Source organism: Podarcis gaigeae, assembly GCF_964106915.1.
Source record: "Podarcis gaigeae genome assembly, chromosome: 14".
In the NCBI taxonomy this organism is placed as follows: Eukaryota; Metazoa; Chordata; class Lepidosauria; order Squamata; family Lacertidae; genus Podarcis; species Podarcis gaigeae.
In genome coordinates this window covers 40,155,730-40,183,471 of record NC_139690.1, presented here as the reverse complement: position 1 = coordinate 40,183,471, position 27,742 = coordinate 40,155,730, and the positions used below count along the sequence as shown (strand labels likewise).

At 42.0% G+C, this 27,742-nt stretch overlaps 1 protein-coding gene across 11 annotated transcripts; it reads right to left on the bottom strand.

The window, feature by feature from the left end:
• Positions 1–157: 157 nt before the first annotated feature.
• Positions 158–27,548, bottom strand: CCP110 (centriolar coiled-coil protein 110). Of its 11 annotated transcripts, none has more exons than XR_014557767.1 (15): positions 27,453–27,548; positions 22,239–22,392; positions 21,695–21,823; positions 18,337–19,957; positions 17,083–17,210; positions 15,029–15,212; positions 14,641–14,768; positions 13,909–14,025; positions 12,997–13,098; positions 11,241–11,357; positions 8,099–9,506; positions 7,331–7,870; positions 7,120–7,179; positions 5,090–5,172; positions 158–2,439 (listed from the first exon to the last, which is right to left on the bottom strand). XR_014557767.1 is itself a non-coding variant. In XM_083711356.1 (15 exons), exons 1-15 carry the CDS (start codon positions 27,503–27,505, stop codon positions 2,387–2,389), a joined length of 3,087 nt encoding a protein of 1,028 aa, XP_083567482.1. In that variant the 5' UTR covers positions 27,506–27,548; the 3' UTR covers positions 158–2,386. The 11 variants fall into 11 exon arrangements, 9 of the variants coding, with proteins under 9 accessions (XP_083567482.1, XP_083567485.1, XP_083567486.1 ...); XR_014557768.1 differs by lacking the exon at positions 27,453–27,548 and adding an exon at positions 26,610–27,021 and having other exon boundaries at positions 22,239–22,397; XM_083711356.1 differs by having other exon boundaries at positions 7,331–7,393; positions 9,412–9,506.
• Positions 27,549–27,742: the final 194 nt, after the last annotated feature.

The following is a 27,742-nucleotide window of genomic DNA, read 5'->3' as shown; positions in this document are numbered from 1 at the left end:
CTGATTACCATATTTTGTCATTTGAAGCATTCATACTAAGTTGGTGAACTTTATGCTACTTAATCTGTAGCTTGGGGACGGGGGAAATGCCCATAACTTAAGACTGTTTTTCTTTAAAAAAAAAAGAAAGAAATTTGAGTTAAGAAAACACATACACTTTAAAGATAAAAAAAAGTTTTATTGTGCAATATGCTTAAGGGGAAAAAAGCAAAACGGGTGAAAAGGAAAAGTATAAAAATACATTTTGTAATATTGCATTCCACTCAAAATAAAAAAGTGAACTGAAAAGTAATATAATAAATAAATATAAAATATATCAAATTACAAAAGCGATCCTGGCACTTGTAAATAGAAGGCCTAATGACAGTTGAAACATTTACATTTTAGTTGACTTTAAAATTAAAAAATAAAATAAAATAAAAAGTGTACTTAGGGTATCTGAACAAAGTAACAATTGGTCTGTACTTTTTATGTTAAAACTTGATTCTATTTACAGAATTTTTTACTTCTGAATTAACAGCACAGCACACAACGAACAAGCTCTAGCAAAAAAAAAATTTTAGCACTGGCATATCTATTAAACAGTAGTGTATTTCTAATCTACAAGGCAACATCTGCAATTCTTAAAATTCATTTAGCTTGTCAAGTCTTATGCTATTCCCCCCTCCTTAAAAAACATTCAAGTCATGCAAAAGCTTTATGAGCCAAAAGTAAGCTCTAAGAACTACTTAGGAATCTAATAAATTAGAAGTGTTTGCATTGCGCTGCGTAAATTAACCAAAAGGAACCTTTTAACGGGTAGCCTGCAAGAGACAAGGCTATGCTTGGAGGACTGCTGACCAGTTGGCTACACCACCACATCCTTTTGAATCAAAATTGTTGCCTCTCCAACAAGATCAGTTTAAAATACTGCATGATATAGAAGAGCATTAGAAGATACAGCTAATGAATAGGTTTACACCCCTCCCCATATGAATAAATAGATGTGTGTATGTAAAGTCAACCCCCAGTTGTTAATTTAACCCTTTTTCAATTTATGTTGAATAATATTTTGAGCCAGAACTGTAGTGCCAGATCTGAGGCGCGGAATATTTAACATAATATTAACAATTCAATATCATATAATCAAGTTTAATAGTTCTCTGTGCACTGAATAAGCTATAGCACAATTATCTAATGCCAGTTAGCAGATTAGATCTATACATTTCTCAACACGGCTGCATTTGATTCGACATTTCATAGCCACAGCAAGGTCTAAGTAATTCATCTCTTTCTAAAACAGCAAGTACAAATAACTTACATAAATATGTCCCTTTTTCAGACATGGCTTTGGTAATGTAAGAATTTCACTTTCTGGGAATCCAGATGGATTTAAGGCCAAAGCCAAGTTGCAAAATTCACGCATTATTCTTACAAATATTTCTTATTCCTCAGTAACAGCAACAGCATAATTTCTTGGAGGATTAGCTCTCAGAAACCAAAAGGAGTTTGCTACAATCCTGTCCCCCAAATGGGAGGAAAGAGTATCCTTTTCTTCATAAAAAAAAAAATCCAAAACCTTTCATTTAGAGAAAAATATATATACAAAAGACAAATGTGTAGTAGCAAAAGAAGCCTCCTAAATAATTGTTGTTACTATATTTTATACACACTTTTGTCCTCTTCGTATTTAGGGAGGGAAACTGACAATTCAAAGCTTTGATTTGGTGAGATGCGGGTGCTAACTGCACATTCAAATTTGCCTACTACAAAAATCAAATTTACCATGGCAGGTGAAAGCAGCAACCTGTATTTATGCTGCGAAGCTAACAGTGCCAACCACCAGAAATGCTCGACACTTCTTGTTGCAATGAAAAGCCAAAATTTGCCTCGCTGACTTTCAGTGGGGCCAAAGTGGCTTAGACTTGAGGCAAGGCTATGCACGGTTAAAAGCATGGCAGCTGCAAAAGACAATCAACGCAGCTGAAGCTGAATGTTTAATTAAATATACAGAACGATATAGACAACTGTTAATGCAGAATGTACAAACTGCCATTTTGAGTTCATTTGCTGCACTATAAAGAGTGCGGCACAGGTTCAAGTTTGCAAAAATGTTCTCCTAAGAATCACCACATACATATTTTCCTGAGGATGTACAATGTAGATTACAGTTTTGAGTATAAGTTAATGGGTACATGAGGGGGTTGAAACATGCAGGATAAATGCTTCTTCAAGTTTGTTGTGCTGTCCAGTTCCCTCTTCCTTCTGGCGGCTATCACTGAGAAATCTCGTATCACAAAACGTATCCTGGTTGATTCAAAGCATCTTGTGTGACAGCAGGAAGACCAGAACCAGTGGAGAACATTTACAGACAGATCAGCCGCTTAGCCAAGAGAATGCTGCCTTCTTAAGTTGTCACAACATTTGGCTTCTTTCTTTGGGTTTTTCCGGCATATACTCCTAAAAGCAAAGGGGAAAGAATATTTTTTTTAAATTTAAGTGTTACTTATTTAAAATGTCTGCTGCATGTTATAAGCAAGCAGTAATAATGATGACGCAGATGAACTATCCCTTTATAAATCTGCATTTCAAAACTGTAATTGTATAAACACCTTCCATAAGTTATGTGAAAACTAACCATGCTGTGCATAAATGCATGGCAAAAAATAGTTATCAACACTGAAGAGCCATTTTTCAGTTTCTTCTGTTGTCAGTTGTATGTAGCAGCGCTCAATAATTGAACTTCAAGGAAGCAGGACAGGTACACACCAAGAAGGCCTTATCAGATGGAACGGGCAATGGCCTTCTATATCCATAGTACAGTCGTACCTTGGAATCCATTCCGGAAGTCTGTTCGACTTCCAAAACTTTTGAAAACCAAATTGAGGCTTTTGATCCTGCAGCCAATCAGAAGCTGCGGAAGCCCCGTTGGACGTTTGGGTTCCAAAAGAACGTTCGCAAACTGGAACAATCACTTCCGGGTTTGTGGCGTTCAGGAGCCACAATGTCCAAGTTGCAGGGCGTTCGTTCGGGATCCAAGGTATGACTGTATAGGAAATCCACGCCTTCACATTAAGTGCAGAAAACACACCTGATAAGAGCCATAAAAAGTATCCAAATCCAGAAATATTCCTTTGTGGAAATTCTAACTGCACAGTCTTGAAATAGCAGAAAGCTAAGGCAACAGCAGATGGATCAAAACATTGGAAGCGCACATGAGTAAAAAGAGAGCATGAGTTTGTGATCTGTGTAAAATTATTCAAAACCCCCGTGACCTTCTTAGGAGAAAGTGTCACACATGCTACGTCCTGGAAAACAAAATTCACTAAGAAAAATTGACTTTTGCTTCACTTGGAACACCAGCATTCTTGCGCTTGGCAGGGACAAGTTTGGAAGAAGAGACTAGAGTTGGTCTCTCCTGGGGGGAGGGTTATTTCCTCACTTGGGCTTGGATGCTCAATCAGGCAGGATGAACTGGATGACTGGCTGCTTGTATGGTTGTTTGGGCCTTGATTCAGCTATTTTGGTCTTTGGTGCACGCAGTCCTCCCCCCCTCCCCTGCCCCAACATTTAATCCTCACAACAATCCTGTGAGGCAGGTTCGGCTCTGAAAGGCAGTGACTGGCCCAAGATTACCCAGTGAACTTCCAAGTCCAGGTGGGGGGTTGGGGGCATGAAATTATCCTAATATACCCACAGGTTTGGATCATTTGTGCATGTTAAGCCTATAGGTCTAATTTTCAGAAAGAGTGCTTGAAGATGATGATCAGCTCTCAACTACGGAAGTGGAAAAGAAATGCACGTAAGAAATAAAATAATTATTATTGCACGATTAAAAGATTTCAAAACAAACGATGGAGAACTACGTGCAATGCTCAAAGTGGAGGAAATGACAGTAGCATATGGTGCAATTCAGTGATCTTGGGCTTTTCTACCACTAAGGAATGCTTTCCATATCTATCTGTTTACCACAGAACCAGCATTGGACAAAGCACTAAATCAGTGGCATTCCTCAAGTGTTAAATTCAAATGCTCAGAGGGCACAACGCCAGGCCATGTCCTTTGCTACGTCTTTCCCATCCAAGGAGGCAAGAGCCTCAGGACGGGGTAGAGGAAGGAGTGGGTGGCACAGGTGACAACAGGTGGGCCTCTCCTGTTATTGGCAGAGTCCTCGTCCATTTCTGGGCCCGATACACCATTATTCAAATGCACAGCTGCTTCCTATAGCGTTTGGGAACTGTGACAAGCTGGTTTGATTTACCGCCAGTCTTTGTATTCTTGCTTCCATTGGTGCCCATTGTTCCTTACGGAAGAGCTAACCTGAGAACCTTCAACTAAGGGAGGATATAAACAGCTGAAATAAGTAAAATTCGTGTTTTAAGAGGATGAATACCTGAAGCAAGGTATTCACGGCACGACTGTGAAGACAGAATAAGCCAGCCGCAATGGAAAAAGCGGGAGGATTCTTTCTGCATTATTTTACCCTCCTTTTTTGCAGATAAAAATTGACCTCTTTAAACTCTTCAGTCTACAGGACCTCAAAAACAATAGGCATGCACAGCACCATTAGTAGAATATATGGTAAAACAATACTTTTTACTTACCATATTATATATATATATACACACACACACACACACATATATATTTATAAATATACATGTGTATATTTATGGAACAATATATATTTACATATGGAGCAATCATGCACAATAATGTAAAGTGAGGAGTGTACGTGTGTTTCAGCCAGGAAGTTTATTTATTTTAAAGCACAATAGTATTCAGGCACCCCAAGAGTATTAATTGCAAGTTATCTATGCAAAACAGGAATACATACCATTAAAAAATTAGGAATGCTCTGTATCTGAAGCTTTTCCAAGTGTGATTATGCTGGAGTGTGCAAGTGGACTAAAATGAATCTATTGTATTCATGCAGTTGGGTGATCACAACTATGCTTTGCATTAATTTCAGTCAGGGTTAGTATAGCAGAGGTAGAGCATAGCTGGTGCAACAACTGCAGAAACGTATGCTACTTAAGCCTCTTTATATGAACAACTTACTCTTTTCTTTGTTAAATAAGATCCAAGCACACTTTTTATTTTTACACACCTGAAAGGGCCTTGTTAGACACTCTGCTCTCTGAGGGCTTCTTTCTATTTTGCTCAGCCCCCTTCACTGAGGTCTTAGGGGTTCTGATTGAATATAAAAGGAGTTAATAAGTCACTTGCATCCAAGCTAAAATGCTGTTTCGAAAAACAACAACAATAATCAAAAATCGTTCTTTGCCAGAGTATTCCACAACAATACAATAAACTACATGGCATTCTGCAAATGTTCCTATTGTGGAATTCCCATTAATTAGGAACACAATAGCATCAATGTTATTAAAAAAACAAAATAACCCCAACCAGTTGATTCACGTGTTTATTCCCGACTATGGTTTGGCAACACATGAATAACTCTCATGCTCACACACTCCCACGTCACGCTCCGTTTTGTTTAATTCACAAGATTTCTATATTGCTTGATTACAGTAAAACCTAAAAGACGTTTACGAAAAGCATAAGACCATAGAGTTAAAAAAACGCTTGAAGCAATTATTTTTAAACTTTCAAAAATTAATTAAAACAAACGATGAGCTAAAAACCAGGTTAATACACATGTCAACACTCTACATGACTGGATTAGTAAGTTAATAATTGAGTTCTACACTTCTCTGCTGTTTTAATTTGGCAGTCCTACTTTAATTTAAGCTGGTTTGGAGTTGGAGGGGAAGTGACAGTAGCAGCTCAGTGCTAAATAACCTGTTTTGTGTGCAGCAGGTTCCAGGTTCAATCACTGGCATCTGCAGACTCCCATCTGAAACCCCTGGAAAGTGGCTCCTTATCAGTATAGACAAAATGGAGCTTGACAGAACAATAGTCCAGCAAATTATAGTCTGTGTGATCCTTCTAACCCAGGACTACAAACTATAGGTTGATCCTAGCTTGCAATCCAGCTTTGTAAGAGCCGGTTTTGTGGTTTGGATATAAACTGTGGTTTCTAGCTGAAGTGCAAGTAGCTGACTAAAAATAAAGCATGAAAAGTGCCCACATGATCTTTATAAACAAAACGTATTTTGATCAAAGGAAGAAAAATGTAACTGAACCAAAATTACATTGTAGGGAGCTATAAGATTGCAAATGGGAGACAATATGAACCCACATGGCTAGATACTACAATGAAAGCTGGAAAGTTCAGGTGCCTTATTAGCACTACATCTTTGCACTGGTGCTAACGGTTTTTCACACACCTCAAAAGATATCAGAATAAAGTTCTGATGTCCCCAAACAAGTTTGATCCCACCTTTTATTAAACCAATCTGGTATTAGAGCTAAGCTTTCAAACTGCAAATACAGTCATATCTTGGAAGTCAAACGGAATCCGTTCCAGAAGTCTATTTGACTTCCAAAACATTCAGAAACCAAAACATGGCTTCTGATTGGCTGCAGGAAGCTCCTGCAGCCAATCGGAAGCCGCGGAAACCCCATCAGGCGTTCGGGTTCTAAAGAACGTTCGCAAACCAGAACACTCACTTCTGGGTTTGCAGCGTTCGGGAGCCAAAACGTCCAAGTACCAAGGCATTTGGGATCCAAGGTACGACTCTACAACTTATTCAGGAAGAAGTGTTCTGCTTATTACTCTAATTCCAGCTAGTCCAATAAAATAGGCACCATCTAACCCATTTGGGGAGTGTATCCATTTTTCTTTCAGGCAATCGTAAGCAACACTCCTCAGAATCGATTTTAGCCTGGATCCTTCCCCCGCAATATGTACCACGTACACCATTATTATTATTATTATTATTATTATTATTATTATTATTATTATTTTAAAATACTATTTCATCCTTGAAAAAGATCACATCACACATGGCTTTTGGAAACCCAAGTCATCTCCTGCAGACACACACTGAGCTGTAGCCAAACGATGGTTAGGTACTGTTTTAGAAACAAGTGCAAAAGTGCAGAAAACAATTCTTTATTGTTGCTTTTTAATTGTTAAATCTTTTTGGGGTGTTTCATGGAAAGTGACTCGTAAATGCAATAAACAAACAAATAAAAAGCATTTCAGCTACAGAAAGTTAAGTGTGCTCTTACCCTTGTCTGTAAAGGAGTCTTTGAACAGGAGCATTTTGACCCTGGTTTGGCTGAAGAACTCTGTAAAGGAAGACTTATCATTAGAATCTTACAATCAGACAAACTATATTCCTAGAGAGCAGCGAAGGTCATGAGGGGAAAAATAAAGTAACCATTATATACTGCACGGCGGCGGGGGGGGGGGTGTTCAAAAAATACTATTTTTACAAACCTGTTTTCTGGCGTCTTCTGTTTCAAAATTGTTTTTTTATTTGGCATTCCCATTTCCGAAGGCCTACAGAAAAATAAAATACACAGATATATGCAAAAGAGCTACTGGGATGGTGGGAGGGGGGGAAATCAAGTAAATATTTGGTTTTATTTCCCACAGGTACCTAAACAGAGAAAGTCAGAAATTTGAATGCTCTACCAAAGAAAAGGGAAACCTACAGCCTGCAAGCCTATGAGGCCTCTTCCTTTGGCTCTACAGCCACTGTCCCACTTGTGTGGGGCAAGGAAAGATGGGGCTTGGGTGAAAGGGGCTTTGCAGTCCCTGCCCATTGCTAGAGTGCCTGCAAAGCCTCTTGCACAGCACTTTCCAAGAGCCTGACTTCCCAAGCGCCTGATTGCCAGGTGTTTGTGAAGCACTGCGCTTTGAAAGGTGTTCATCCCTCACCTGTCAAAATCAGCCTATGTGGGTGGGGACATAAATATCTGGCCCACGGGCCAAGAAGGTTCCCAATCCCTTTTCTACAAGGGAGTACAGGGGTACCTTGGGTTACATACGCTTCAGGTTACAGACTCCGCTAACCCAGAAATAGTACCTCAGGTTAAGAACTTTGCTTCAGGATGAGAACAGAAATCATGCTCTGGCGGCGGGGCAGCAGCAGGAGGCCCCGTTAGCTAAAGTGGGACCTCAGGTTAAGAACAGTTTCAGGTTAAGAGCGGACCTCCGGAACAAATTAAGTACTTAACCCGAGGTACCACTGTACAGCAATACCGAACACTGAACAGGAAGTTGCTCCAAGCATTTAGTGTATTAGCAATGATCCATGGTCTTGCTGGGATCAAGACACAATGCTGGTAACAACCTTAATCATAGTGAAGACTAACCAGGGTTGGAACTTATAACCATGATTTAAACCCTGTTTTGAGTGGGTTGCTCAAGAGACACACTGATTAGTCTTGGCCATGGTTAATTTTGGTGCTGAACCCATCCACTCTAGGCTAAGGGGGGAAATGGTGCCAGGGAGGAAAAATGTGTTCCAAGGATCACAGGGAAATGGCTGAGTATGGTTAGCAGAGAACAAACATTCTCCGAGTGCAGCCCAATCACCTTGGAAGAAGAAAGCATATCCAATATGCTCACAGATGTTTTGCTACCAGTTCTGTAGATAACTTGCATGTACTTTGCTTCCTGATCGTCTCTTCCTCACTCTATTTCCTAACGTAGTGATCCAGAAGCCAGACAGTCTGGCTTCAATCTGCAGGAACTGACATCTAACTATGCTGCAGGGCAGAATGTATGGAAAGGGCAAAGGAAAGCAGGCAAAGGGCAAGAGGAGGGGTGCAAGGTAGGAGAAAGATAAGGGCCTACTCTAAAGAGATGTGCAAATACCTGCAGCAACCCACTTGCTTAGTAGACCAGAATAAACTGGGGAAAAGCAGGAGGGGTGTGCAACTTGGCTACAACAACAAAAATCTAGATTCTTATTTATATGAACTATAAGACCCACTAAAGTAAATGGATGTGAGTACAGTCGTACCTGGGTTCTCGAACAGAATCCGTTCTGGAAGTCCAATCGACGTTTGAAAACCAAGGCACAGCTTCCAATTGGCTGCAGGAGCTTCCTACACTCAATCGAAAGCCGTATTGGACGTTCGGCTTCCAAAGAACGTTTGAAACCAGAACACTTACTTTTGGGTTTGTGGCATTCAGGAGCCAAAACGTACCCGTACCAAGGCGTTCTAGTACCAAGGTACAACTGTACCTTGGATCCATTTCAATGCATCTACTCTGAGCAGAACTTAGCTGGATGCACCCCGAAGAAAGGATCTGGCAAATGTTCTAGCTATTTTATATGGAGGAGCATCCTGAATTAAGGTAATCCGTCAACAAGAGTTCCGATTCCTAAGTTTATGCCGATCATGATACATCACTAAAGAAGTACGAGGCAGGAAAATGTTAGAAGAGAAACTTAACTTGTTTCCTTCCCTTTCACAAGAATCACAGACGACTTAACATGCAACAGGCTATTCTGCCCACACATCTAGCCATGCACATCTAAATACACCAGTATATGCTTCCTTTACCATTTCCCCACATACTTCATATATTTCTTCCTGTCCAGAGACTTTTGTGTAGCTGTAGAAAGTGTTGCTCTCTCTCTTGGGCCCTTTGCTTTATCCTAAGCAGGACAATTTTAGATATTAGTAATAATAATAATAATAATAATAATAATAATAATAATAATAATAATAATTTTTTTTTATTTATACCCCGCCCTCCCCAGCCAAGGCCGGGCTCAGAGCGGCTTACAAGCAATAATAAAAACAAGATGAATGATTACAACTTAAAAACAAAAATAAAATACAACATTAAAATAATGGAACATTAAAATATTAAAATGTAGCTACTACTAATAAAACCTAGATTCAGACCAAAGCATAATCGGTACACGTAATGTTCTAATGGCTGCAGTACACATAATGGGACTTTATCCTGCATAAAGACACTTAAAATGGTGCTTGAGGTTTCCCCCCAGTTCCACACATTTTTATCAATTGAATCTCCAAAGAAATCCAGTTCTTACATTCACATATTACTTTTTTTATGCTAGCTTAATGTTCCCAGAGGATTTCAGGGGGGACCAAACTGAATTTAAAATGGGTTCTGCCCTACATGGGATATAATCATTTATCTGTTGCTGGGAGACTTGACTGACCTTTCAGGTTTCTCTCTCTATATGCTTTTTGGATTTCTGCAAACTTGGGTTTTCGGTTTTCCTCAGGGATGTAGATACTGCCCCCTTGTTTATTAGTGGCCCATTTTCCCTACAGCCTTGTAACCAATGACCAGCTTAGCTTTGCTATTGGGGAGAATTATTTATTTATCTCTTTTATTTGTTAAATTTCTATACTCCACCAGGCGGTTTACAATATAAAAACTCAAAAATATATAACGTAGCAACAAACAAAAACAATACTCCCCAACACAGTTTAAAAGGCCATAAACTGTTTAATCAGCCAAAGGCCTGGGAGAAAAGGAGTGTTTGTGGCAGCCTAGAGAACAGTGGGAATATTACTGCCCCCACGCAGGGCCGTCAGATTATTTCTCATCTAGGCTTCCACCCCTTCACACTGCCGGTGGGGGCACACCTGATGGAATGATCCTCCCTAAATAAATAAGTAAGTAAATAAAGGCTCTGCATTGAAAACTAGACCATGAGGGCCAATGATTCTCCTAAGCTTTCCAGCACTGGGAGAGCTGAGTAGTAGAACTTGCCCCCTTCTGTTCTGCTTTAACGTCAGGCCTCGTCTCCCTCAACTCTCATCAGAGTGCTTCAGTGGAAGAGATAGGAAGCAAGGCTCATTTCATCAACTTTGCTGGAGCTGCAGCTCCATCGGGCACCTCCTGTCCCCTGAATTATACTAGCTAGTCATTAAAGGAACACAGCTGCTTAGAAATTGGTGCTGAGTTTTGATTTTCCTCTTCCCTCCTGGTCCCCTTTTCCTCATGTGTTGTGCTTTTTTAGACTATTTTTTTAAAGACTGTATTGATGATGATGATTTATTTAGACTGTAAGCCTAAATAAAGGCTGTCTTGTTTTGGTTGCATGTAAGCCTTTTTAGCTGAAGAGCAGGGTACAAAGGCTCAAAAAAAAGTAGTAATAAAATCTTGGTTGAATAGCATTTTATCAGATGTGTTGTGATTTGCTGCTTTGCTCCCAAAGCACCAACCTGAGCTCCCTGGAAGAAAGGGGAAATAAAGCGGTCTCTGTCATGCACACATCTCTTGACCAACAATTTTCACCTGAAAGCAACCAGTAATATGAGCAATTCAGGGTCACAAGAGGGGGGGAAATGTATTAGTGCAAAAACTAGTTAAACATATTCTTAAATTAAGCAGTGCTGCTACACACCAGTTGCCGGAGCATTTTTTCTTTGCGAACCTCTCGATCATGACTCAGGATACTCATTCTCTCAGACACTTCCATTTTGAAGAAGATATCATGAATGTCATACAAAGCTGCTCGCAACTGTGGGAGAGAAGAAACAACCATGAAATGCAATGGCAATGAAAGCCAGGGTGGTGTAATAGAATTATACTGTGAGCTGGGAGACCACGGTTTGAATTCCCACCCAGCCATGATACTCACTGGATAATCCTGGGCTAGTCACTGTGTCTCAACCTACCTCACAGGGTTGTAGTGAAAATAAAATGGGGAGGGGAGAACCATGTACACCACATCTAAGCTTGTGGGGTATATAAAATGTAAAAAATAACTAAATAAAATAAAAGGCAAGTAAATATTTTAAGGTCTGCCATTTAGTTCTTTCTGTGGAACAACTAGATCCCATACAGACAGGAACTCAAATGACTCAGGGTGTGTAGCATCTGGAGTAACTGAGACAGAGCTGACACTAGTCCAACAGAAATCATGTCACTCTGTGGACCACCAATGGTCAAGGATTGATACTAAGCTGAGCACAAGATGGAGAGACAATCCTGTGCCTCTCTTGAGAAGCCATTCAGGGCTAGAATATACAGAAGGGATGAGATAATTTACCCAAAGGAAGAATTCTCTGAAGTGTCCAAACATCCGTATCACTACAACAGAGGTTTAATTTAGACATCTTCTCAAATCATGGTTGAAAGATGCTCAACTACGGTTTGGCATTATGTCAGAATTCACAAACCATTGTTTGCAGTAAGTCAATAAAGCAAATTTAGTGAAACATGGTTTGAAGTGGTTTTTGCAAACCATGGTTTGCACTAGTCATGGTTTGTAGAGACATCTGAACCAACAAACCACATTTATGATCCAACACCTCTGGGGGCCCCAGGAATGCCAAGCAGCTCCAAACCATGGATTGGCTCTTGTACGTTTGGAAGCTCAAACCACTGTTGGAGTTCTAAACTGTGTCTTGGCATGATGCATATGGAAGGGGGGAAAGGGAAAGGAGGCATTAATGCAGGAAACAGAAGAAAAACCCTCAAAATTGATTCATTAGGCCCAACAGATTTCAGGTAATTACACAGTAAACACTTTGTAAAAGAGAATTTTGAGAACAGTGGGGGTTTTTTTTATAATGCCCTAATGAAGGTCTAATCGACATTGAAACCCATTAGGCCCAATAAACCTCTTTTCTTTTTTTGCACCAAGAGGCTTCAGCTCCTCCTGCCCCATGACATACACTGACCCAATGTAGAAGTCAACATTCAAATTCAATGTCTGACAGAGAAAAAGTAGTTACATGCAGTTCACGTCCCCTCTGCCTGCCTGAAAGGACACTTGGTTCTTATGGGTATCTGCCCTGGGACTGCAGAATCAAAGGGGAAGGACAATCGGGTATCAGCCAAAGGAAGAAAAGCCACCAATAGATAATGAAGTAAGAACATCAGCCAGGACAGGTGAGCAGGGCCAAACTGCTTATAGCTCACCAGCAAGTTCTGGCCTTGAAGACCTGATCTCCCCCCACCCAGTTTCCTTGTGTGTCATCACTTTTTCCTTGTAAACCTGATAGGCAGGGTCTGTCTTATTCTTCTTCAAGAAAAGGATGTGATCTGCCTTGGAAGACAATAACTATCTGAAAAGCAGGCCAAACATACAGTAAAATAATATAAATTGCACTAGCATAAACTCATAAAGGTGTGCATTTCAGACTATACATCACCTGAGCTGCCACTCTCTCCTGCAGGTTAGCATCTTGAGCTGAAACACTTCCTCTCTTTAACGGAGCTTCTGACTGGAAGTTTCTAATGAATTCCATTGTGTCCTAAGAAAAACCCACACATGTCTGGTTCAGCAAGGGGGGGGGATTCATTTCCTATTGAATTAAAGAGCAAATCACCAGCAGATTGGGGGGAAGAGGTCACAGGGCTACGAGATGTAGATCTATTGCATCAGCTGAAATTACTCCACCCCAGGCTTAATGCACAGATGGAGGACCTTATGGCTCTCCAGATATCGTTGGCAGTGCAACTACTATCATTTTTTATCACTGGTCACGCTGGCCGAGGCTGTTCAAGAACATCTGAGAGGTCACAGGTTCCCCATCCCTGGTTTATTGAAATTATTCTGTTCAAGGCCTCCTGATCTTGTCCACACTGCTCTATATTCTGCAGCTTTTCTTTTTTAACCTATACTAAATACATGGTCATACTATCGAAATCTGCCAGTAACCCTCCAGCAGTTCCACTGCACTTCACAAGTAAAATTACGATTTGTTTTAAAAGCTGCCTTGATTCCCAGAGACTCTCGTTCTGGTGTTGTGTGATGGAGGGGGCAGTGGTCGAAAAACCTGCAGCCTTCCAGAAGTGGGGATTAAGACTCACGGAAGACTGCTGGGTAGTATGTGTGTTGGTTGAGAACTGGAGAAGGAGCTGGGGGAGGAGAAAAGACAGGAGGGCTTGACATGAGGGGTGGGGGGTATAAAGAACAGCTGGGCAAAACAGAAGAGGGAAGCAGCAGCGGCTCGAGTTTCAGAAAGGAATCTCCAATTTGTAAAATGGCTGTTGCAGATAAAAAGAAAACCACATGCACAGTGTTGATTACACATAAGGGCGGACTGCAGATGGCTCCTTACTTTCACAGTTTGCCTAAGCTGCTTCAGCTTCTCTGTTTGCAAGAGCCTGCGAGTTAGAAATCCTTTTGCCAGAGCAGAGATCTTGTTCAATTTTCTTTTCATCTCAGGACTGTACACCTTAAAGAGAAAGAGTAAGATGGTACCATGTAATCAAGAGTTGATATGCTCCCCGCTGACACACACACATTTATGAATGACAAGGAAGAAGAGAAGGTATTCTCCCTCTTGTGTAGCATCCAGGTTGAGCCAGGGGTCATTCAACAAGGCTGAATGTTGGATGATTCAGGATAGGAAGTGCTTATTCACAGAGTGCATTGTTAAAACTATGGAACTGGCTACAAGATGTGGTAAAATGGCATCGCCTTTAACAAAATTAGCAGAGTGAAGTTCAAACACTGTTCAAGATTTATCACATTCTGTTGCTCTCTTTGCCAAATCTGGAGTCAAAAGGCTGGACTGAACTATCCTTTATTCAGAGTAGAGGTACTGAAAATAATAGATCTAAATCAGTCATGACCATTAGCTTCAATGAGTCTACTCTGAGTAGGACTAACACTGAATACAACCCATGGAGTCTGTATTTACATTTAACAGAAATGGCATATTGAAAGGGGTGGTGGAGGAGGAAGCAATTAACAATGAATTTAAAAAGTACAGAGAATATTAGCAAAATTCAAATAAAAGAGCTTTTTCATCAAAGCTATGTACTCCTGTAAATAATGAGTTCCCCACCTGAGACCATCTCATTTTACTTCTGTTAATGGACCTGGTTGTTAAAACTGATTTTCCACTTGCTGGTGGTTCCCAAAGGTAGAATGGAGATTCAGCAGTTGAACCAGGCATAGTGGTATTGGCAAAACCTGCATTTAAAAAGTTTAAATCATGATTAAGCAAATGAATATCCAGAAGAAATGCCCATGTTTTTCATACTCATTCATTTTTGGGGTGGGGTGGGAGGAAGCAGGGGAGAGAAGGAAAGAATTACTTTTTATTCCTAAAATCTCCATGTAGCCAGCACGTAAAATTCCATTAAAAATTAAGGCTGATCTAAAGAGCAAGTTCTTCATGGATTATTTAAAATCAGGATGCATATGAAAATCAATACGCTTTCCATTTTTACCAGCACTCTCTGAGCTTGTGCTGTGGATGGTTTCCACTCGAGTCAGCACAGATTCCAACAAGCGAGTGTCACTGATCCTTCTCCACTCAAAATCCTTCCCACTGCCAATAGCAATTTGGGGAATGTCCGTTTCAGCAATTGCATTATTCTCCCCTTTAAGTCTCCATTCCTGTTCTTCTATCTCCTGAAGGATGGAAAAAATGGATTGGGTTACAAAAAATAAATAAATGGAAATGCCTCTATTAAAACCTTCACAAACAATACCCCAAATGGCCGCCAATCAGTTGGTCTGTCCACATGCAACGGTGACCCTACACTTGTGGAACCTCCTCCTCTGCAAACTCTGCTTGGCTGCCTTCCTGGCAGCCTTTATGTAGACCCTAAAGTCTGTCTTAAAAAATCAACTATCAGGGGGCCACATGTGAAAGTGAGCACAGATGAAGTACAAAAGCAGGCACAGCCAGAAATGCAAATCTTCAAGGCTGCCATCTGAAAGACTTTTCCATTGGCTATTCTATTCTATTTGCAGTTTTAAAATACCGTATTTTTCACCCTATAGGACACACTTTTTCCCCTCCAAAAATGAAGGGGAAATGTGTGTGCGTCCTATGGGGTGAATGCAGGCTTTCGCTGAAGCCTGGAGAGCGAGAAGGGTTGGTGCGCACCGACCCCTCTTGCTCTCCAGGTTTCAGGAAGCTATCCCCCCAGCCCGGCAAGCTCAGGGAGCGATGGCGAGGTTGTGCGCAACTCCACCATTGCTCTCGGACCCGTTCTGGGGGCTGCGGTCGGGGGAAGCTCAGGCTTCCCCCGCCTCCAGCCCCGCATGCTCCGGGAGCGATGGTGAGGTTGCGCAACCTCGCCTTCGCTCCCGGACCCCCAGCCCCGAGGCTAAAAATGAAGCCAGAACAGGGAGCGGGATCCATCCCGCTTGCTGTCACAGCTTCTTTGCTCTTTGGGGCTGGGGGGGGGAATAAATTTTCCCCCTTTATTTCCCCCCCCCCAAAAAAATAAGTGTGTCCTATGGGCTGGTGCGCCCTATAGGGCGAAAAATATGGTATATCATTCATTGTTATCAGGATCAGTGAGTGGGATTAAAAATGGACAGGGGGCCCTGTAGGTCCCAGAGTTAATCCCCCCCCCCAAAAAATGGGCACGTTTGGAAGGAGCCTACAAATAGCTTTTTGGCATCACAATAAGGGACCCATGGTATGATCAGGCAGAAGAAAGGAATGGCTTCTAGCCGTGTTCAAACTACAGGGTCCATTTACCTCTGAATAGCAATTAATGGGTATTCAGAGCAGAGACTATGCTGTTGTACTCAGGTCCTGCATCTTCAGTCTTGCTTCTTCACTTCTCCACCACCAACATTTTAAGGATTCTAATAGGACCTCTTAGGGTGCACAAGAACTTGTCAAGTGCTCTATTTATTTTCATACCTAAACACACACACACCTTCTCATATAAGCACAGTGCAGCTTACATACATACAGTACGTAGAGAGTCTTTCATCCTGGAATCTTAACTTCAGCACCGCAAGCAGACAATATCCCAGCCCAGGTGAGCTTCTGCTGCTGCAGACCCAACCCAACTCATCCCTTCCTTGTTCCTGACTGCCTGAAGTCTCTCCATTTGCTAAGGCAAATGTGTTTGGCGGCAGACACGCACTGAGTGTAGCGACTGTCTGCCTCCTGCTCATGGAACAATTCCCAACAGCTTTTATTGCCTTTTGGACACAACTCTGAAAGCATACATTAGTTATGCCACAGCCTCCTGGGAAGCCCTTTCCATCTCAGTATTAAAATAGCCCACCGACATGACCTGGTGTTTATTTTGCAGTGTTTTAATAATGGAGAGAGTTGCTCTACCTGGAGGCTAATGCGCATGCTTAACTTTCGTTCGGAACCAAGATGAAGATGAGTTTTTCCCCACCCAAACTGCTCTCAGTTTAGATTTGTGGCTACTTTGGACGCAGTACCAAGAGACAGAAACACCATCAGCTTGTACAGACCAGAGTCAAAGGTCTCCACTTAAGATATTTTATCTTGGCTGCTCACCTTCTGCAGCCTTTCTTGTTCTCTTTCTTGCTCAGCTATCAATAATGAGAGTTGCTGAGCATGCTGTTCTTCAAGTCTCTTCCTCAGTTCTTCAAAGGCCAGCATTTTCTGCTTTAGAGCTTCTTCTCCTAAAAAGGGAAAACATACAGGGAGCTACCGTTAAGATTGATTGCAAAGGAAACCTGGCTTCTTGCATCACACAAAAGTGTCTTCGAAACCCTTTTTAGAACAAATTCTGACCGTCCCCTCATGTGAGTTTGCCTTTTTGTACAGATCCTAGGCCTTCGTATGCTTCTATAATGAGAAATTTTATACATTAATAATGAGAAATGTTATACGTTAACAACCTACACCAGGTTGTTTGTTCCCATCCTTTTATGGATGCTGCTTGTTTCTGCCAATATATTGTGATTAAGAGTCATACAGCAATCAGCATTTCCCCCACATTTCTACCCTTTTATGGGCCTAAGCCCCTTAAGTACTCCTAAAATAATCAACATGGGACCCAATTCTTATTTATAGATTTTTAAATCATTGGAAAAACTGAGGTTTCAACATTTATGGCATAGCAAAAGAAAGCCCCCTTGCAATTGTTGAAGTGACTGTTAACTGGTTTCTCCTAAGGCTTTTCATTAAAAAAATAGTAATCCTGTAGGTATTAGAGATGGTCTGATTAAAGCCAGCTTTGGCTGCTCCGATTAGCTTTCAGAAAAATCCTCCCTGAAGTGTTTGTTGCTACTCAAAAGCTGCAATCCAAAACCTACTGACTTTGAAGTGAAGCCCAACTGAAACCTATGGGACTTGCTGTCACCTAACAGCTTTGGATCAAGGTGAAAAGCTTGCAAGTCTACAGACAGGCCAGGCATCAACACACTCACACAACTGCTAGAGTTCTAGAAGGGCCCCCCTGGGGCCAACACTTTCTCTAGGCACCCTGCCACACCAAGCAGCTATGAGCTGCCATTTTAAGTTTCTCGCAATGCCCTGGAGTGCCTGACATAGCATCCCTCCAGGGCCTTGTGTAAGAATTAAAATGGCAGCTTCTCAAATGTTTGATGCTACCACCAGGGAAACTTGCAGCTTGGGGGTGGGGCTGCCGACATTGGATGGGGCCCACCAGATAGCACTTTGCTGTGGGCCCTCTAACCCTGGAACTGCTCCTAACCTACAAACCCAAGTGGGCCGATAAAAAGTACCCTCTGGACAAATCTTAGTCAAACCAACCGAGGCTTGCTACAGAGGGCATTCTCTCACCAATGGCACTCCTTTCTGATGTTTCGCTCTTGGCACCAGACACAGATCCCTCAGGACACCTTTGATCATGCAGCTGTCGCTCTCGTGCGCTGCTCTCTGCTGTCGCAACGAAAGGCATGTTTTCCTTCTGCATGCTTTCTGCGTCCAGCTCAAGCCTACGTTTCACCTTTTCAATCCCGCTCTCTGAAGTCTGCTCATTTCCGGGAGAAAGATTTGGGGTATCCATCTGATGTCTATGCTGCGTTTGCATCAGTAAGGGAGATGGCTTTTCGACATCGTAAGATTTATTGAGTTCCGTGGGCACGCCACATTTGGCTTTCTCCAACAGGCCGATTTGCTTGTCTACGTTGACATGTGTTGTGTTTTGTGCTGTAATGGGACAACTGACCACATGAACTTCCTGTGGACTTGGATGTGACAGGCAAGTACCCGATGCCCTTGTTCTATCTAATTCAGACTCTCCTTCTACTGTGGCACCGACCGAGAACCTTTTGTTCTCTCGTTGAGCAACAGAAACCTGGCACACTTGATTTCGTTTGCCAACCACCAATTCATCGCAGATGTCCGAAGAGCTCCTGTGAAAAGTGTGCATTTTGCCGGGGCAAGCAAGAGTAAAATCTGGAGTCAGTTTTGGCATGGGATCGGAAGCAATTTGCCGGTCACCAGCGTCTTGCGTGATCAAGTCCACAGCTCTCCCCTTTTCTTTAGGGCTTAATTCATACGCGTTTATTGGGTTGCTAATGACAATGTGCCCCATTGAAGAAGGCCTTGGGCGTCTTCTGTGCATTTTGGGGCTCACACTTGGCTCTGGACTGGGTAGTTTTGAGTAAGAACCTGTGAAGCTTCTGAGAATGCTACTGTCCCGTTCAAAGAAAAAGGTGGTTTTGATGTCCTCATCTGAATCCGAATCCAAAACAGGAGGCGTGCCAGATCTCATTGGTATATCCACTTTAGAAAAACTGGGCGATGCTACCACACCCATACTACTTTTGGGGACTGAGGTACTTTGCAAAGAAGTATTGGATTTAGTCATATTTGATGTGACCATACAACTTCTGCCCATCAACTTGCCCCTCTCTTTCACGGAGTCGCTCATTTTCACAGCATCATTTTCTTTGTCTGAATGGCTTTCACCACCACTTCTTTTTGAACTATTTCGCATGCTACGCCTGGTCTGTTCTCTCTGTATGTACTCTTTGGATTTTTTCAGGAGGTTCTGCAGACTCATGACGTAAGGATCTGGGCCTTCTGCATCAGGGGACACCGTCTCAATGCCTCCTTTCTTTACAGTATCACTTGAAGATGAGAGGTTTATTGGATTGGAAAATAAACCTTTGGGGGAAGATGGGTTTTCAGAGGGGCTAGAGCAAATGTCCTTTGGTTTATGAGGGATAAACTCCTCAGTTACTCCAGGAGAGTTCCCATTTGCTGCAACATGTAAGTCTGCTGGCTCAACCTCTGGTGCAGTTTCAGGTTCTGCAGGCTCACTAAGAACAACAGGACTTGGCAAAATGCTGTCTGACTGCATTACAAAACCATTCAACACTTTGGATTCTAAATCCAAAGGAACATTCTCTGTGTCAGGCTGATCCAAATCACTTTTAATGGACGACTGCTTCATCTGTAAGGAGGGAAAAGAATGATGTAGGCTGTTCAGATGTTAAAAGTTATATAAATACAAGTTACTAGAACAGGTACAAAAAATGTATGGAGCGGGCAGACAGGCCAGGATCCAAAACACATACACCCAATTCCACACACTCAAAGGGGTTTTAATGTTTTTGGAACAGTTTAACCCATTCCACTCCAAATAACAAAGCACATCAAACGGATTGTAGAACGAAAGAGAATGCCAGAAGCAGGTTTTTAAGACATTTGCACCTGCTGGTAAAAGGAAAAGAAGCTCATTGGTTACATAGAAGACTTCTAAGCACACCTATAACAGTTCAGTGAATCTCAACAGTCAGATCAGCTGGCTTGCTCACTTAGCAAACAAAGGAATAAACAAATGAATAAATGCATTTGCACATCTAGATTCAGGTGCTAGGTATACGCATCTAGCTTTTATCTGCTAATTTTAGAGAGCCAATATGGTGTCATGTTTAGGGTCCTGGACTAGGTAGCAATTATGCCTTTGAATACCAGTTGCTGGGAATCACAAATGAGGAGAGTACTGTCACACACAGATCCTGCTTGTGGGATTCCCATGAGCATCTGGTTGGTAAATGTAATAACAGGATGCTGGACTGGATTGGCCTTTGACCTGATCCAGCAGGATTTATGTTCTTAAGTTGCCTCTTTTGTTATAACCTGTGTTAAACCAGTCAACTTAGCCTGCTTCACACTTCGCAGTAAGGCAGATGTAAGCTCATTGTGAACATGCCAGCTCATGGAAAGGAGTTCAGATCTTTTCAGGTCAGCATGGAATGTTGACTAAGCCAAGGTTTGCTTAGCATCATGCCCCAAACCAGGGTTGTGGTCAAGGTATCTGCTCCTTAAACACAACTGGTTTCTATAGGACAAATATTAGTTTTAGACTGTGGTTAAGGAAGAGACTCCTTAACCACAATCCTGGGTTTGGATGGTGCTAAGTCAACCTTGGCTTAGCTGCCATGCTGCACTAAGCTAAAAAACTGAGGAGTACATTTGGCTTTGAATGACAGGCCAACATGAGCATTGTGGTAAAACCTTCATGAAGCCAATTAGTTGGCTGGAAGCTGAGGAATGAAGTTTAAAATGCTTGTATTAACTGCAGGGTGTTTAGAAGAAGGCTAACTAATTAGTATTTTATCCTCAACACATGCTCCTACCACATCTTTCAACTCCCAAGCTAGGTAATGGTTGCCATGCACCCAATAATAAACATAGCAAGAAAATGAATAGCTCATGTTTGGTCCCTATTATTACTTAACTGAACAAGTTGAACACAGGCTCCATTTAGCAAGTGAGCTAATTCAAGGGCTATAGAGTTTTGCTACAAGCCGAAACATTCTTTTATTGTGCCTGTCAAGGACTGTGAAGATCTCATTCACAGCATCCAACTAGTATAGCATTAGTTGCACAGCCTCTCTTGCATACAAGCCACAATAACCAGTCTTCAATATTTATAGTGTACTAACAGCACAACCTGATCATGTTTAGTTGGAAGTTAACTGCATTTTCTAACCGCTACACTGATAAGCCACTTTATTTACTGTAACTTTATTTACTATAGTTACTATTACCGGGGCTATTCAATATAAAAGGAACCATGGCGATTACAGTGGTGTGGAACAGCAAACAAAATCTATCTGCTCCCAAATCAGACCACTCAGACAACTGCTGTAACTACCTTTTCAGAAAGGCTTTTCAATCTCACCTGCACATTTTCCAGAATCTCCTGAACACGATTCAGCAAGGCTCTTTTCCTGGAATTCTGATGCCAGAGTTCTAAATCCAGCGCTTTCTGTCTGTCTTGTTGTAGCTCCTTTTTTTTCTCAAGAGTAAGCTGCAAAACAAAGTCAGGGAAAGAGGGGGAGGAGATAAACATGTACACATTTAGAGAAGTAGCCCCACCCCTGACATAACCAAGCAGCGCAGCGCTGACCTACTGCATATTAAAGCAAATGAAGCAATATACATTACCATCTAAAGAGGTTCTCCCTCTGTTTCCCTCCACCCTCACCAGTAAGATCATTAGGCTCAGTACAAAATCACCTAACTGCATCACTAGTTATGTCCGCCTGCAGTGAAGTATTTATAGCGTAAACATCCTTAATTTCAATATACAAAACAATATGTTTGCTCCCAAAACAATTTAGGCAGAACGGTAACCTGCCTATTACCAACATGGTTAAGGCTTACTTGTTTCCTTTTTAATATGCATCATTATGAAGAGTTTGGAGGGACAAAAGGAATCTTACCAGTGGAGAAAGCACAGGAATGCCACTGAACTGAATAAGTGAAATATATTTGTGCTGAACGGATGGAGAGGCTTCTCTCTGCAGTGGGTCACCTTGGATCTTTGTGAGCTGCTTCTTGCAGAACTCCTCATATTCCTCCATTTTATTAAGCCAGCTGGGCTGCAAAGAGAAATACTGCCATTCAAAATAATCATCATCACCATCAAAAGTCAGGATGCATGCACAGATAAGTTTCAGAAAGGCAACCCAATTCCATAATACAGTTGCTCTGTAATAACTTGGGAGGCAGGTCACTGGATAGGAAACCATGCCTTCCAACATTGCTACCACTCTATTCAACAAAACTCCAATGGGATTAGAAAAGGAATTTTAAGTACTAAGCCAACAACTTATGGATTCTACCTTGTGCATGGTTTCATAAAGTCACTTTGTCTGCTCTACATGCATATGTGCAGGTAATGTGAATGACTAACTTTCTTCAAGCCATACAGGAACTAGCTTCCCCTCTAATAAAACTCTTCCTATCCCATACATTAAGTATACAAGTGACTCTCAACTTGCACCAGTGTCCTGTGTAGTCAAAACACACTGGGTTCAAATGGTGGGTCTTTTTGCCAAAGTCTTTTTTCCCCAGACACCCACCTGCTTTCTTCCCCCTCTCTGGGGTTTTTTTTTGCCAAGTGTGCATAGCTGAATGTGAAATGTGTGTGAAGTTGCACACAGGCATCCGGCCACTACAATTTTTCTATCTCCCTTTCTCCAGATTCTGCCTAGGACCCCACATGTCACTGATTTTCTTCTGCCAAATAAGTATTTTGTGATGCCCAAATCCATGTTTCTTGGGTTTCCAAATGTGTCCTCATCCCAAAAAAAGGGTTGATCACCCTAAGATAATCAGTATGCAGGAGGCATTATGCAATAAGCTGTACAATGTAGCTGGATTTTTCTAGTTGTGAAAATTACGGTAAGTGAAACGTGAAGGCATCATACTGGAGGGGGACTACAGCTCAGCGACAGAGTACCTCTTGCATGCAGAAGGGCCCACTGTTCAATGTCCATCATCTCCGGTTTAAGAAGGATCAGGAGAAGGGAAAGACCTCTGCTGGAGACCAACCACTGGAGTAAACCGTACCGCATAGATGCACAAACTGTCTGACCTGGTGCAAGTCAGCTTTCTTTATCAGCATTCTTTGCCGCCTTTAACCAGCACGACTCTGCAGTGAGAGTCTCTACCAAGTCACTAGAGGGTGAGAAAATTCCATTGACAGCCAACAATCTAGAACTGCAGCTGCTCCTACAGAGTGCCAAGGAACCGGAATGCTGTGAAATAATGGGTGCCTGTTATTGCATGCCATGGGCTCGAGTTCTTGAATAGGAGGTCATCTCTTAGAAAGGGCAGGCAACATCCTAAGTAGAAGATTTCTGGGAGTGAGCAGGAAGAGAATTCCTATTTTACTTCAAGCAGCACACTGGTTCAATTATACCAGATTTTTTAAAAACTTGAGAAATGCACTGCAATGTGCCCCATGTTCGCTGTCACACGGTGCCAATCTGAGCCAAGTCATTCTGATTCCCATTTTATAGAGAGAAAAGTAGGGTAAACAAACAGAGAGACAGCAACTTTCCTAAGAACACCCAACGGGAGCAGCTTCACATATTCGAATTTCCACATTAATTCTGTCACATGCGATGGTCACATCTGCACATATGTCACTCTAACCATAGGTTATATGAGCAGGATTGGTCATGATGGCATTTCAGTGCAAGTGTTCACACCAGGATAGCTCAGGCAATTGATGGGTCTCAACAGTCCCTTCAAAAAGGACCAGTTTAAACTATGTGTGTCAGCTCCTTGAAGGGGTTTTTTAAAGTCATCAACTGTATTGCTTTTAACCAATTGGGCAATTAAACATTCAATTATTACAGCATCTCAACAACAGTGAACTCTTGAAACAAACAATTTACTGAAGATAATTATTTCTCCTAATTAACACACAACTGATTTATTATGATTACTTATATTCTGCCTCTGGGTCTGTGGTTTACATAAATAATCAAAATACACTGAAATCAGGAAAAAAACCTATATCAAAACATAAAAATTCATTAGGATCCTTCCCACTGAGCAAGCTGGTTCTATTGTTTACTATAAATAAAACACTCTTGATAAAAAATATCAAGAGACGTATGGGATCTTTCCAACTGCACTTCACAAGATACTTTCCAAAGGTATAACTCTAATTAAGAAGCCATGAATGAGTCTGCAAATAATTAACTGATCTAACAGGAATGGGGAACCTTCCAAGGGCCACATGGCAATAGTGGGCAGGGCCAAGGCAAAAGTGGGTGGAGTAATTAATGGAAATTTTACCTTTGGTGAGTTTCTACACATATTCACTTACCTATCCCTCTCTCTTCCACCCACCTTCTGGCATAATCAGAGTTCAAGGACCCATTCCAGTCAAAGCAGGGCCAGTGAGCAGTGTAGCCTGCGTAGACTCCAAGCGGTGTGGAGAACTGCATTCAACACCCAGGGCTTGATGTTTCTCACTCTGTTGAAGTAGTTTTGGTACTAGCCCCATGCCCAACTCCTATTCACCATGAGGTACCAAATTGTCAAGGAAAAAACAAACCCCCACACCACAAGGGCCGGCATGGCCAGAATATTTAGCAACAATATAAAGTGATATCAAACTCTTTGCAGAACTGAAATCAATGGATTTAAAGAACTTAAGCCCATTTCAATAGGTGTGAATAACACTGGATATCACCTTAAGTCCTTGCCCAAAAGCAGGATCCTGCTACTCAAAGAGTAGCCACCTTGCATCATGCTATCTTCTACAGTCTTTCCAATCAAGGCTTTAAACAAGTGTAATACTTCAGAGAACTGACTCTGAACATGTGCGGAGTGCCATTATTTCCCCATTGAATAATAGGAGTCCATCCCTCACAATTAGAATTAAAACAGCTTCTCTCAAACCTAGCTCTCTCACACCTTTATCAATATATTCTAACTTCTGAGGCCCCTCTCAAACCAGCACCATCGCTGCTCCACAGCTGAAAGCACAGGGATCCTTGTACGCATGCAAAGATCTGTGGACGGGGCACCAAGCCAACAACAGCGTTAGAAAGAGGAAAACAATGGCATTAGAAAGAGGGAAATAGGACAAGATGTCTTCAACTCTTCCTTAAAAAACACACGTACGTAAACACCATTAGAAGCAAACAGTTTGGGATGAGAGGAGGCATGTGCAGTGTGCACAAATCTAAAATGAATCAGTGGGGGAATCCTGTATGTAGGTACTCAACCAACCCTACATCTTGGTCTCTGAGCAGAGGAAGACCTTCCCCCTCCCCCCCCCCCGCCGTTTCATGGAACTTTTCAGCCTGCTTCCACATATTATGTACTTAAACGCACAAGCCACACCATCCCAACTCAGTCCAAGATCCACTGAATTATGGAAATGTTGATAACATTTACACCCCACATTTTCTATAAGAACTATAAAGCAACTTCTAGTAAAAACAGGAAGAAACAACCTTTCCCCCTAAAACACCAAAGTTAAAAACAGCAATAATAGAAAAATTACCCACAACTGTAATATTGATAAACAGCAGCAAAACTCAGAAATGAAAGCTCCCAGCAGTTCTTACTGCAAATTCTACCCCAGTTGTCCTGTCAAGTAAATAAAGGGACCACCATCTACAACCTCCTCAGGTTGCTAACTCTTGAATAGGTCCCTGCCTTTAAGAGCAGAGAACTGGCCTGCTTTAGCCATGAGCAGGTGTGGCACATACCTATTGTGTGTATATCAGTTACAATTGCATTGTATATTGCACAGTTATAATTTTTACTTTATATTCTATCTGTCTGGGTTGCTTTTTAAATGCTGCTTTGGTTGATTATTGTATATTATTCTTAATAATCATCATGTATAAAGCCACCCACCAATAAACACTCCCATGCAAGAAACTACTGAAACACACAACATAAAATGTTTTTAAACGAGCAACAAACAAAAAATGCCCTTGCACAGATGCACCGACAAACTAGTTCACAGCACAAAAACCCTATCAAATGAAAAAAGCCGAATATATACCATTTCTGGGTTTCATTCTTAAAGAGGCCATGCTTTCGCAGGGGGCACTAAGCATTTTAAATACCAAAACATTATTATCCTTATGCATTTTAAATAGAATGACCATTACGTGAAGCACTGTTTAAAACGGAGGAAGATTACCAGTTTTTTGTCAGGGGCAACTTTATATATGCGTTTCTTTCTTTTTTATATAAAAATAATGAAACCTACAGAATATAAGCATAAAGGCATAAAACACGTTTAACAAAGAGAAGATGGGGCGTTCCTTCACCTGCTGATTTCTGCAGAACAAGACGCCGCTCAAAGGCGCACAGGCCGAGGCAGCTCGCTCGGCTCCTCTTCCCGGTCAGTTGGCAACCCTCCTGCTTTTGTGAGCGTCTCTCGGCCTCTCCCCCTTCAAGGCTGCCGCCCTCCCCGCTTCTCAGGGAGCGCAAGATGCGCGCCGCCTGCGCGCGCCTCCTCCAGCCAGGTGGCTCCGCCGCCGCCGCCCACAGCCGAGCGGGACGCGCTCCTCGCCCGCCACGGCCCGGCCCCTGGCAACGCCAAGCCTGCCCTCCGCCCCGACACGAGCCCGCCTTCCAGCTTCCGGCTTCGCGGGACAAGAAACCGCGGCAACCAGGCGCCAACGGCCGTCACTAAGATACAGCGCTGGGAAGGAGGGGAAGGGAAACTACAACGCCCACAGAAGCAAGGAGGGGCCCGCAAGGGCTCAGAACGCGGAAGCTTGCGCTTAGCATGCTGGGAGTTGTGGTTTTTAGTAGCTCGCCGAGGCGTTTCGGTTTTAATTAGAAAAAGAGCCAAGGGAAATAAGCGGTACCCATGTTAATGGTGTTTTAATTCCCACAGGCTTGCTGCAGTTTCTATGATTCCGAAAGGATTGCTGTTTGGACCCCTTATTTGCCTCTGCTTTGCTATTTCTATCTGTTTTCTGTGATAATTTTGTTTTATACTTGATTTTGCGTGGTAATAATAATACGTAAAAGTTAGAAAAACGGACTTGAGTTTATATTGTAACTTTAGGTGGTGAACTGCCCTGAGACCCACATATTTATTTATTTATTTATTTATTTATTTATTTAATCAATAAACAACAACAGCAATAGTAGTAATAGACTTACGTTCACCATTGTGTGCTGCAAGTTGTAGCCACGAGTCCAGCTCAGACATTTAGGGGTGTTCCAAAGGAAGGAATTCCCTCCCTGATTTCACTATTACGCCTCGCTGACTCGTCCACATATGAATGTGGCAGTTTCACAGGGCGTCAAGTCCCTCTTTGCCCCTTCCCAGAAGTAGATGCTGAGAACCGCTGCCTGCATCCGCATCAGCCTCAGCCAGCATGGCCAGTGATCGGGGTGAATGACAGATGTAGCACCCTTGTGATACAATGCAATTACAGTATACAGC